Source organism: Podarcis vaucheri (assembly GCF_965113315.1).
Source record: "Podarcis vaucheri genome assembly, chromosome: 1".
Lineage (NCBI taxonomy): Eukaryota > Metazoa > Chordata > Lepidosauria > Squamata > Lacertidae > Podarcis > Podarcis vaucheri.
In genome coordinates, this window is record NC_138759.1 from 91,524,353 (window position 1) to 91,537,503 (window position 13,151).

Consider the following 13,151-nt stretch of genomic DNA (forward strand, 5'->3'; position numbering starts at 1 on the left):
ATTTATTTTAAGTTGCCCCCCCCAACATCCTTTTCAAATTAATAGAGATTATTTTCTCATTTGGGGCTTTGGCTATGTTCATTGGAATAACATTTATTTAAATGCCTCCAGTACTTGCTTAAGTTCAAGTTTTCATAGAATCGTAGAATTGTAGAGTTGAAAGGGACCCTGAGGATCCCTTGCAATGCCAGAATATGCAGCTGTCCCATACAGGGATCAAACCTGCAATCTTAATGCTATCTATGCAGTATTTTTACTGGATGGGTCACATTTTGGTTGTGCTTGCTTCAACTGCACATGAAAATGGGAGTTTCATGTTTGGACTGCAAACACTGCTGACAACCTAATGAGATGACGCAGGATGCTTAGTCTGACAGAGGGACTATAGTTTGCAGGGCTACACTGGGAAATCTCAGCTTTAACCTCCTTCTCCCATTTCTTTTTCTCTCCAAATACTCTGTGCTCACTCTCTCCACTGCTTATTTTCTCAATTCTCTCTCTCTCTCTCCCCATCTCTTTCACACACACTCACCATGCCATACTATACTATACAATGCACCAAGACCATTCCATATTATCCCTCCAACAATTCTATAACATGAGAATGGGCTACTGCTGGATGTATATAAGGGAAACCACTGCAGCTGTAATATACAGCTTTCACAGGGAAAGGACTTTGTAAGGTTCTTAATCGCCAACCAACAAAAGCTACCTACTTTTAACTATGCACCTCCATTTACCACTCTGGCAAAGAAACAAGGCAATTTCCAATGAGGGCAAAACATGTTGTTTCCATGGAACATTGCAATCTTCTGAAAACATCCCAAAGGAACTAGTAATACCTTTCATTATCACCTTTACCACTAGTGTATATGCATGACTATTCATAGTCTGCTTTGTGTTATAACAGCAAGCATAAACTGGCAGCATAAGGGAAAGCAGCACATCAGAAGACTGCTTTAAATGTAAATAAATTCCCTTTCAATGAGACTAAGAGGGGGAAAATGGAGCAAAGTTAGAACTGACAAAGCCATGAGGAAATTACAGACAGTTGGGAAAGAAATGTTGGCAATGCAACCAGTGGTGTAGCTAGCTGCTTGAGCACCCGGGGTGGTGCAAAAGCCCTGCACTCAGGGGCAGGGCAAGCCACCCATGGGGCGGGGCAAGCCAGGGCAGAGCATGCAGTCCGTGAGCCCCACGTTGCTGTTTTGGGCAGTGCGGAGCCTGCAGGAGCCCGAGCCACCGCGTCACTCCCCAGGAGAGATGTGTGACTGAGGCACGCTGCAGGCCAGGCCCCACGGTCACCCTCCTCAGTGATGACAGCCAGGGCAGTCCACACACACCACACACCCCTTCCTATGCCAACAAATGCAACCTACTCCATGATACATCCTCTAAAAGTGACTCTGAAATAGTTGTGAGTGTGAGAGTTTGTGTTTTAAGACAAGTGGAAGTGCTTATTTGCTGGATACGCTGAATATGTTGAATTTTACTGATTCAAAGGACCCAATTACTGATACAAAGTCTTGCTTGACGTTTTGCAGGCTTCACAAATAAAATTCCAGCGAACGTTTACATGGCAAAATTACCCAAAGAGCCCAAAAGGAAGTAATAGGCTGCCATCTCTTCAAACAAAACATTTCCTAGTCTAATTAGTTCACGTCACATGTGAGCATTCAGATTTTCTCCCCCTTCTGCTCTACATTGCTCACATGGCAAGGGGGCACCACTGCTACTTTGTTATGATGACAGTTTTTTCCATTCCATGCTACTTCACAGCCATCCTTTAAAATAATAATAATTGAAATGCCCTTTTCAAGGCTGCATATTCTCCCATCTAAAAATGAAATATTCAAACATGGCAGTGTGGTGGTTTCTAAGCACTGGGGGGGGGGGAGAGACCCAAGATCTATGCTAATACTCATGCAAATAGGGCATTTAATTTTAGCCCTTGTTACACATGGGGCTTATCCACATTAAACTTTCCTCCCTGCTTTCCACGCATGACCTTAAAGCTCCATGTCTGAGCATCTTGTGTGGTGCTGAAGAGGTGAAAAGTAAAACTGATCAGTCAAAGAATGAACATTTTTGACAGCAGATGGCAGTAGCCCTACAAACTAAGCACATGCGTGTGAGTGTGTGTGCGCGCACACACTATTTCACTACTGTAGCCTTAGAAACTTCTTATGCAGCTGAACTGTCAAGGGACCTTTAGCTTTGCACTCTCACTTACCATTCTTGGAGAGAATAACAGCCAAATAGTCATGAGAGGAAGCACTGATGTAGAACAGGAGGCTTGGAGCATGTGTTGTCAGGAACGTAAAGGCAATGTTTTCTTTCGATGTCGAAGTATCTGCATATATGGCTGAGGACGTTGTACTTGCATTTTTGGTCACAGGATAAGGCTCCTGGAAAATGTAGGTAATGGAAGTGCCAGCTTCAAAAAGTGCAGAGACCTCTAAAAATACAAAGAAAAAGCAAGAGAACATAAGACAAGCCCTGCTGGATCAGACACAAGTTGGTTCACCTTCTGATTCCGACAGTAATCAACCAGATAGCTAAGGGGACCCCATAAGCAGGATATGCAACAGATATTTAAAAGGAAAGCATCAGGAAAGAGTCTGACTCAGAATACTAGATTGGAAATCACTGGAAATGTGGAACATTCAGCCATAAATATCTGCTTGTTGTCTCAAGCCTGTTTGCATGTGTGTGCACACTGTACATTTTTGCTTAGCTACAGTAAGACGAGAACACAATATAGGCAGAACTGTAAGAGCCAACTACAGGTCATTTCTGGAGTCAGCCTATAGATGAGTCTTTATGGAAGCTTTCTTCATTTTATAGTTGGTATTTCTTTTTAATGATTTAATTTTAAAGATTTTCTTGATTTACAAAGGTATGTGCAATGTCTCCCTCAGATTTTTTCCCCCATGTAACATTTTTTTTAACAAATTGGTTTCATTTGTCGAGACATTAGGAAGAAAGGGGGGAAAGAGGTGGAGGGGGGAAGATGAGTGGGGGTGGAGTCGGGTGGCAATGTTTCTATTTTACTTAATATATGTGGGGTTTTGTGTCAGCATTGCTTGTGCAGGTTCTCTGCTGTTCACTTGTGTTCCTTTGGTGGTGAGAGAGGTTGGGGTTGTCCTAGGGTGTGGCTGTTCATTTGTGGTTGGCTGTGGTGGTCTTTGTTTTCATATGTGAGTGGGGCGGGTGGGTGTTTTGGATCAGGTTAGTCATATTGATTTGTATGCTGTTGGTGGATTTTTGTCCTTTGGTATTTAAATGTCAAACAAGATGCTTAAAATATGTCTCTCCCTAAGGAAGATACAGTATGACACCAGGCAACTGGGCCAAAATGAAGCATTATAGTGAACATGCAGGGCATCTTCACTGATCTGCTGTTGCATCATGGGCTGCATAGATGGGCAGGGACCAGTCTGGAGTAAAGAATGGGGAGGATGGTGGAGGGCATGCATGGATGAGATAGAAGAAGAAGAAGAAGAAGAAGAAGAAGAAGAAGAAGAAGAAGAAGAAGAAGAAGAAGAAAGAGTCAAGTGTCTTGAACTAGGACAAAATCCCAGATGGCAGTGCTTTGCAGTAAAAGCTTATGGAAAGATTACCTCCAGTGCATCATTTTTCATATGGCTAAGAATGAGCAGCAAAATTTCAAATAGTTAAAGGGCAGCATGATATATTCACTACCAACAGTGAAAGCAGCAACGTAAGTTATCTTTGTGTCCCTTTTACCATCCGAGTCCCTACCTATCCTGAGTCATGCATTTCAAATTCCAGCAATATCTGGAAAGTTAAGAAAATATGTATTAATGTGAGTAATTCCAATAAATGGTTCTTTGTTGACTTCTGATTACAGGCTTCTTTAAATTTCAGTGTACAAGTCTATGAAACAAATTTCTGCTAACACAAACATGTTGTTTTCATTGTCCCTTCTTCAGGCACATCCTGAGTATTTTATTTGATGCACTTCCAGCAATTTTAATCAGCCCAAGCTCCACTTACTTCATTGGGATGCTGCCAGTTTTACAGCAGGTAGGTTCTGTTCCCCTGCCTATTGGCCAGGCATTTGTAATGCAAGAGTAGCAACTAATACGGAAATGTTCAAACGGATCCCGGCTGTGATTTTAAGATAGAATAAGATTACGGGGGATTATCAGGACATTCCCCAAAGAACTTTTCATCTAAAATATGTGTTCTTTTCTCTCCTTTTGTATAGGAAACATCTGTTGAGAAATGGCTAAGAGGCCATTGTCTTCAGTCCCAGGAAAACCATTCCATGTCTTTTCCTATCTCATTTTACTCACAATTGCCTGACTGCTGAATATTGATTTCCTAGGCTGCTCCCAAGGTGAATGATAAGATGAATCTCTGACTCACAGAGTTGTCCTATTTCAGCTTGGCAAATAATTAGAGCTTGATGGAATGTTCTGCCGAAGCTGCGACTTCAATGAAATATGGGATTTTGCACGTCCCAAATAATTCATGTGTGACCCAGGTCTGAAATTCTAGGCTGAATGCAACAGCCTGTGCAGCTTCCTCTAATCCACTTTGGGACTCTGGAATTTAATTATATACTGTTGTCCTGCAACCTACTATGCATCTGAGGAAGGAGGCAAGGGGCAAAACTTCCCCTTTAAATGTCATGGGGCAAGTGTATGCATTTATTTAGATCTAGAACCTCCATACATTCAGCACCACAGTGACATTCCAAGGACTGCTTACAATCTCATGGTAAAGTGCAGTTCAATGAACTCAGACCAAAACCTCCACCCCCCAAAAGCAACAATAGTCATAATACAACATTATAGTATAAGGTAGAGTGTCAGATGGCTATCTCAGTATATGAGTACATAGAGATAGGAGCAAATGATCAACAAATAGCCATGGAGCAGCCATCTTCCCCCCCCCCCAACACAGTGCTACTGGGATGCATGCTATGCCATCATAAAGTTCTCATTACTATTTGTAAGAAACATTAGACTGCTCATTTCAGCAACATTCTTTTTATGCTAAAATAAAGGCAGTGGGGGAGAGATGGAATGACCACAAGGCCAATCAAACTGTAAGCATTCTTCTGCCTCATATTTGTCACCCACCAGCTAAATGACTATCTTCCTATCCAATATTTTTTTTTTGGGGGGGGGGGTTCCCCACCCCACTTTTTATGACTCCACAACACCTAGAAAGTCAGATTGCCATGTCAGCCCTGGTCTTGACCATTCTCAGATTACCTGTTGACATAGTATTGGAATAAAAATAACAGTTACATTCTGGAGCAGGAGACAATTAACACTCCTCCTTTCCCCCCAATATTGGTTCTAAATTCCAAAGACACCTTCTTAAAATGGATGCCTCTGCATTTTGAGCTTCTTGATTCCAAGTGAGTTCTATTTAACTATTCCAAAACTAAAAATTAAATGGGGGAAAAACTTAATTATACAAAATTTGCCAAGAGGTTTTAATCAGTGGAAAGTGACATTAAAAATCAGCATTTCCCCACAGTGCAGTAATAGTTCCCATCCAATTTCTTTGTATAATGAATTCTGATCAACTTTCACTTTATGGGGGGAAATATAAGAACCTGCTACACAGCCATACCTTCTCTGCAGAATGGTCCTTCGTATGGAGAGCTGGTGCAGTCACACAGGTAGCCATTTAACTTCTCCACACATTTACCTCCATTTTGGCAAAGGTTACCATAACTGCTGCAATGCCCAGGGCATCCAGGTTTCACACCAGGGGTGACTTTGGCCCTCTCTTCAAGATCAAGTTTCTGCCCATTTAGGTGAAGAGAACGAATACACCCCACAAAGCCCTTCTGTCTGGAAGCAGTTGCTCCTAGTACAAAGGAGACATAAAACACACCATGCTTTTATTTCAAACACCAACCCTTTACTAAAGCAAAGCCCTTATTAAATGTTTTCTAAAAAGGTGCTGTGAGAAGCCAGTTCAAAGACTGTAAAATATGATGTCCAGTGATGCCATATTGATGTGCATGAACACTCAGCCTTATGGAGGGTGAAGGACACATGCAATCTTGGCCTCATATATCTAATGGGCTTCCCTTTCAGCAGTCTGGTGAGAGTCCAAGCTGCAGCAAAAGTGGAGAATTGTTAAACCTAACGTGGACAATAGCTTTGGGGGCTGAATATATTTGTTCATGAAATCTTAGAACTGTTTCATACATTCCAAATTAAAAGCAAGTATTCTTGCAAGTCTCTACAGTGTCTGAAAAATGTGACCTGGGAAGCCTAAAATACCTGTAATAAGGATTTTATAGTACTCGTGTTATACCCAGAGCTAATTACAGTCTCCTTTGCATGCTAAATTTTGAGATATTGAAGTGACTTTCTTATGATCTCTGTTTCATTAAGTCGTAACACTGGGTGGTGACTGGTGGGGTGGGGGGTAGTCCAGCTCACGTTGCCATCATAAATCAATGTATGCTTTGCTATTTTAAAGCCCTTAGCTTAATCTTTACCATAGGTGATCTAAGGTAGCAGATGAGCAAAGACTTCACTTGCAGAGCTCTGTATAGCCCTAATAGTCAAGGCAATGTTCATTTTGTAAGCATAGATACATTTCTGCCCAGCACTGGAAATGCTTCTGTTCCAATAATTGTGAAAGGGTGTGAAAGGCTACTCACTGGTCAAGTGATATCTGTAACTTATCTCATTTCCTGTTCTGATAAGAAGCTTAGACAATTGCAAAGAATGTTTGTCAGAAGCAAATCATGGTAGCAGAAGCAAATCATCCATCTAATCTATTTAGAACTATTTGAAAATTATGGACACACATCGTATCCAACCACTCTGCTCCTGAAAAATCCAAACAGGGAAATGTGCGTTGGAAAGACCATCCTGTCCTCAGAGATGTATTTATGGAAGAGTAAACCAGGTGCTTGCACAGGGCAGAAAATGTGAGGAAACTGTAGTGAGTGTTACTGGGCATTTTGGGGATTAGGAACTTCCTTTTGGATGGTGTGATATGAGTTAGTTAGTTAGTTTTTTTGCGGGTGTAGAAAAGGGAAGAAAGCATCTATAAAAATCACTTAACTGTCCCTACCTACAAATAGCTGACTATTGAGCTGCAATCGGAAATGTCCTTCAGCTGGGGCCTCCAGAATCTTCTTTGGAAAGTCGTCCACCCGAAGAGACGTTTCCTTGAGATTCCGTTCAGCATGTACATAATGCCACTGGTTGTCATTCAGGGCTGCAGGAGACTGGACGGTGACATCTACTGGACCATTTCCAACATCTACTGTGAAGGTAATCTCCTTAGGAGCTGGAAATAATAAGGTGAACTATGTGACTTTCTGCTGTGTGAAATAATATGAATCACAGGACCATTAATTGATTTTGGTTGGCTGGTTGGTGGTGGTTGTTTGCAAATAAACAACCACATGATATGATTCGCTTCCACTCTCCATTATAGAAGCCTTGCTTATAAATCAGATCACTGGTAAACTATTTGCATTTCATGAATTTTAATGTACTGTGTTGCTGCTCATCTCTCTGTGTTATTAATTGGTGCACATGGTGCACAGTCACTACTGTAGGAACAAATATTGAATGGAAGAGTAACCATAAGGGCTATGAGAGGGAGGGAGGGAGGGAGGGTGAAGCCTCACAAAGATTTGGAGGCCCACAATTAAATCTAGCATAGATGCTACTGCTTCCAGATTGTTCTAGGTTTGAAAAAAAGCAAGATGAAAATCAGGTGATATCATGAATAAGCATAGCTATAGAGTGGGAGCAGAAAGAATGTGAAGGAGGCTAGTCTTAATGGCCATTCAATCATCATTTAATGTATATTAATGCAATATCAATAAAAAGCAGTTGGTTTTCAGGGGTCCAAATTATTTCCTGAAACTCATTGCACAGAGTCTACTCTTGCATTTTCCCCAGTGTCTAAAGTACTTACTTCCCTTCTCTAGAGCTAATTTGGGGCATTTTGTTACCACCCATTTTTCTTTCCAGCATGGTCCTTCTTTCCTGAGTAATAAATGGAATGGGTTGATAGCTTAGTAGCAGAGCACATGGTCTGAATGTAGAAAGCCCCAAGTTCAATCACTGACCTCTCTGGCTAAATGAGCTCTGGAAACAGGAGTAGGAAATGCCATTCTCTGCGGTCCTAGAGATTCACCTCCAATCATGGTATACAATAATTGGCTAGATGGCATTATGACTCTGGCTCAATATATTCAGTATTTGATGATGTCACTGTGGTATGCAGCTGTTCAAACTCAGTTATGAGATATGATGCAAGCAATTCAGAACAAGGGCAGGAGACATTGGCCTCACTCTGAATTGACTTTTGCAAGAACAGCAACATAGCTATTTTGCCTTCTCTATGCAATGACATCATATAGTCAGTTCAGAGTGATGTTGTGCTTCCTATCTTCCCACACAAAAAATATTGAAAGGGAGGAAGTTTTTGCAGCAATAAAAGCAAGCATTTTAGATGCCCTAGATTTGTGCAATTGATTGTCATTTCATATTAATGTCAAACTAAAATTTATATTTTTAGAATTATTAATAGTACGCTAATATATATTAACTAGGGATATGGAAAAATAAATTATTGAATATTTGCAATCTTTCAAACAGTGTGAAGGTCTAAGATGCATTCAAATCTGCTAAAACACTAACCACTTAAAATGTCACACTTAAATTTTCCTCTTTAAAATATACCTCTTTAAAAATATACATCCTTTTTTAAAATGAACTCAGTGGGTTCTCACCCTTAAAAAGAAGTGAAATAAATTTAGGTTTTTTTTTTAAGAGGTATAATCAATACATGAATTATTCTGCTTATTAAATCACTGGTGGATTCTTGAACCTGCACAACCCAACTTTGTAAAAACTGAACAGAATGAAAGGAGGTTATAGAAACTTTGTATTCCAAGCCAAAGCAGAGAATCTTACAAGTTAGTTAAGAGAAGATGTGCTCCTCAAAAGATTTATTCTACAAAATAAAGCTGGAACATATGGCTCATAGAAAAAAACTTAGCTACAGAAATAAAAGAAACTAAAAGAACTGAGAACGACAACAATGCTCTTCTCACACATCTCTTGATAAAACATAAACTTGCTTGAGGTGCCTCAGGATTTCTTTTGTATTCTTATTAAACTAGGTCTGCTCCCATTTGGGAACACTTGTTAGCACCACTCACATCTTTTCTGGGTTGTCTGCAGTGAGTCATCTGGTGTGTGAACCATGTCTGCAGGATCAGGGCCTGGGATGTAGGTCTCATCAGCATCAGATTTGGGGGTACAATCAAATGCATTGCTGAGTGAATAGGGGTTGAACAGGCAGCGTGGCAGCAGAAGTAAGCTGTAACCCTGTCCAAAAATGAATAGGCACAGCAGGCTCAGAAAGCAAAGCTGAGCCAAGCCTGCTACCCCTCCCAGAAACAATAACCTCCCTCTGACATACTTCCTTTATGGGAGAGGCTGGAGTGAGTTCGGTCAGGGAACCCAAATTAGTCTCAGCATGGCCTCATTATCAGTTATTGGGATAAGACTGAGCCATGAGTCCTGGCATGGCTACCTCTGTTAAAGCACCGTCTCTGCAGTAATTGGCTCCTCTGTTCATATAAATGGGAGATGCCTTCCATCAACTTGCCCTCCTGTTGAGGCTCCACACATCATATCCCACCTAATTCCCAAGAGTCTCCCTAGCAGTAGATGGGGAGATGGACAGAAAAGAGATTGAAGAAGGAAGAGGGAGGCAGGAAAACTCCAGACCATTAATGTGAACAGCTAGGATTTAAGCCATGGATTTTAATAAGCAGAGGCATGTCTAACTCTGAATTGGTTCAGGGTGTATACTTGAACCCTCAGCAGTTGACAGTGGCGTAGCGTGGGTTGTCAGCACCCGGGGCAAGGCAAGTAATTTGCGCCCCCTAACCCGTGGATTTGCGCCCCCTAACCCTAACCCCCAGATGTTGCGCCCGGTGCAGCCGGCCCCCCCTGCACCCCCCACGCTACGCCACTGGCAGTTGATCTAGGGACTACACACCAAATATGCAGCTATTCAGCTGCAATATTTATTAGCTCAAAGACGCTGACAGTCTATCTTCTAATGAAATCACTGGTTCCATATTTGCCCACATTTTACACCAGCTGATTCGTTATTCTTTCATCGAAGTGCATGCTAAACTATAATATTGATGGATTGCATTATTTTGACATCGTTTTATGTCAAAGCCTTGCATTTTTTGTAAAAAGAAAAAATGGCCCTTGAGAATGAAATATAGCACAATGAAATATCAACCAAATAGGACTTTGATGTGCAATTAACACTAAAGCATACCTCATTACCTAGTGATAATGCACCTCGGCATTTACCATGGGTTTAATGAATCAAAAGGCCTTGGGGGCCTTATTTTATTAAATTTTATGTTGAAGTTATTATAACCATATTATGGAATGATGGCACTTCATTCCACGTTTGTTCAGCCTGATGGAATTTGGAACAGAATGGCCTTATTGCACTCCAAAGTCACAACACTGTTCTCCCCACATCCATTTCCATTAATAGGCTAAACCAGCAGAATATAAGATAAGGTAAAACTACCAATAAGGTATTTTTCTCTTTTTAATGCGCTGGGCAGTAATTGCAAGTCAGTCCCTGAGTGAGGCTTTTTGATTGACAAGTGACAAAAAGAACCATTATGACCGTCTGTGTGTTTTGGATCCCTCTCACTTCATGTTCATTTGCATGCCAACTACTTTCCAAAGGCATCTTGCATAAGTACTGTTTGTCATTGGCCAAAACCATCTAATACCAAGAGAGACAAGCAACTGATAACTGAGCTGAGGAATTTTTTCTTCCCTTGACTATGGAGAATTGAAGCATTGCACACACACACATACAGAGAGAGTGAAAGAGCACCTACACACTTTTAAAATGACTACATAAGGAAGTTTCTGAGAAGCCCCCTCCTGCTACTGCTATAACTGATGCCTTGATCTCGTATGTGCTCACCAACCAAAGAGCTACTTTGCCAGTACATCATATGTGACATACTTTCCTCCCGGTATTTTACTAATAATGCCATGACAACATAAAATTCATTTGCTGGACCAGTGGCCCATCTGGTCCAAATGCCCCAGTTATTGTGTGCAGAGAGGCAGTTAAGGGTAACTGTGTCCGAAAGGAGGCCTTGTTCAAGCGATTGTCCCATAGTCCACCATGAAACGTGTTCATATGTGACCAGTTTTTACCTATTCTCTAGTGATGCTTTAGTACACATGAATAAGATTATGCATACTCATATTAGTGTGTGTTCATTCTGCTTCTTTGTCTAATGTAGAAATTATAAGCAAATGTAACAAACAAACAAAATCTATTTTGTAACACAGAGAACTTTACATGCAGCTGCTTGCCCCCTGCTCCCATTAATGAGATTTTTAACTGCCTGCAATTATTATACTTTTTACTTCATTTTGCATTGCTATTTTGTTGTATTTTACTATCATTTTATTGCTTTTTCTTTACCGCTGTTAGTTACCTTGAGCAACATTTGCTGGAAAGAAGGGGTACATATGCAACAATGAAATAACAAATAAATAATATTTGACAGCCAGAAGAATGATCAGTTCTCAAGGTGCTGCCAGCTGTAAAACTGAAATCATTCTCAATTCTTGCCTATCCCACCCAGTCCTTAGAACATTTCTCCTAGAGCCTGGACCTCTGCAGTTTTGAAAACCTAATTCCAGTCTCTAAAATACCACCACCACCATATTTGTTGTTGTTGTTAAACACACCTTACTGTATTTCCTACATTTTTTTTTAAAAAAAGAATGCAATGTATTCAATTGCAAATTAAAATATAATTCAATATATAAAAGGATGTAAACCCGCAATATCAGACATCAGTTCCCAAGCCAAGAAAATAACTCACTAGAAATATTAAACAAATGGGCAATTGCACACACCCATTCTCTGATGGTTAGTATGAATATTGTATCATGATATCAGAGTACACACTCACAGCTTATTTCAACTCGGATAAAGTCTTTCATCCCAAGATTTTCCAAGAAGACCCCGGACACAGCTGTCGTCTTGAAGAAGAAGGAAATGTCTGCACTGAATTCTGCGTGGAAGGTGGGGAACAGAAGGTAGGATGCCTCAGTGTTGAAAGAGGCTGCATTCCAGAACTGCCCTGCAAATAGCAACAACCTTCTCTATAGTTAACTGTAAGCAGATAGTGGACAAAAATGCAACAACAACAACCCAAAGGCGCATCCTTTTAGCTCATCATAAAAAGGCATAGCCTACAGAAATGAAGCCAGCTGTACTAAAGGAAAAAAACACAAAATACAAAGAAAAATGAAAAGCTATGGATGATACCCAGTTTTGGGGGTCTACTTATATAACAGCCATTGTGCTAGCAGGAGCCTTGTTCTTAGTGGAGCACAACAGCTGAAGGCATTGGGTCTCTTTCATTTTACTGAAGATGCTACATGACTACGGTTATCATTATACACAGTGACAGGTATAACTTGGCACGCAATCACCTGCCACAATGTCAGCTCTCCAAGTTCTTGTCTTAATGTTATGTTGGATATCATCCAACGGATGCACAAGCAATATACTGTATATGCCACACACAAACTTCTACACAAACCCCAACTTTTTTTAAAAAAGTACTAACAACAAGTTTCTTTTAAAATGGTCCAACGCGTGCCTTTAAACAAGCCGGACAGTGGTATTATTTTTAAGAGTCTGGTTTTTTAAAGTGGAATTTATATTCAAAGGAATCACACATAGGTCTTGTGCAGCCAGGAAATGGATACTGAAAAGGGCTCGTACTCACTATCTCCATAGCAACGCAAAGGGCCAATTCTCCACACAGCTTCAGAATTAGGTCTATTTGTGTCGGTGACAACAATCTGTTTCACAGGCAAGTGTTCTTTGAAGGAAAGGAAGCCAGTATCATTGGTCCTGGATATATATATGTATATATAAAAAGGCATATGAATAAAAACTGAAATAGTTGTTTAATTATTACTTTGATTTCTAAAAGCATGTCCAGTGGATTTGAAGTGTATGTAGATAAAATGCATGTAATAGCTAATTAACACATGGATAAGCAGTTAAAATGTCTGACATCTGACATCTAC

General features: G+C 40.5%; 1 protein-coding gene across 3 annotated transcripts in view; it reads right to left on the reverse strand.

The window, feature by feature from the left end:
- The window catches only part of CNTNAP5 (contactin associated protein family member 5), a 301,511-nt gene that overhangs the window by 36,098 nt on the left and 252,262 nt on the right, over window positions 1-13,151 (reverse strand). For all 3 annotated transcript variants that reach the window (XR_014223512.1, XM_082238142.1, XM_082238141.1), the window contains 5 exons: window positions 12,845-12,972; window positions 12,020-12,190; window positions 7,084-7,302; window positions 5,617-5,856; window positions 2,234-2,458 (listed from right to left, as the gene is read on the reverse strand). Coding sequence is in view for 2 of the 3 variants with exons in the window: in XM_082238142.1 (XP_082094268.1) it covers window positions 2,234-2,458; window positions 5,617-5,856; window positions 7,084-7,302; window positions 12,020-12,190; window positions 12,845-12,972 (983 nt within the window). In the remaining variant the exon portion in view is untranslated. The remainder of the gene's footprint in view (window positions 1-2,233; window positions 2,459-5,616; window positions 5,857-7,083; window positions 7,303-12,019; window positions 12,191-12,844; window positions 12,973-13,151) is intronic.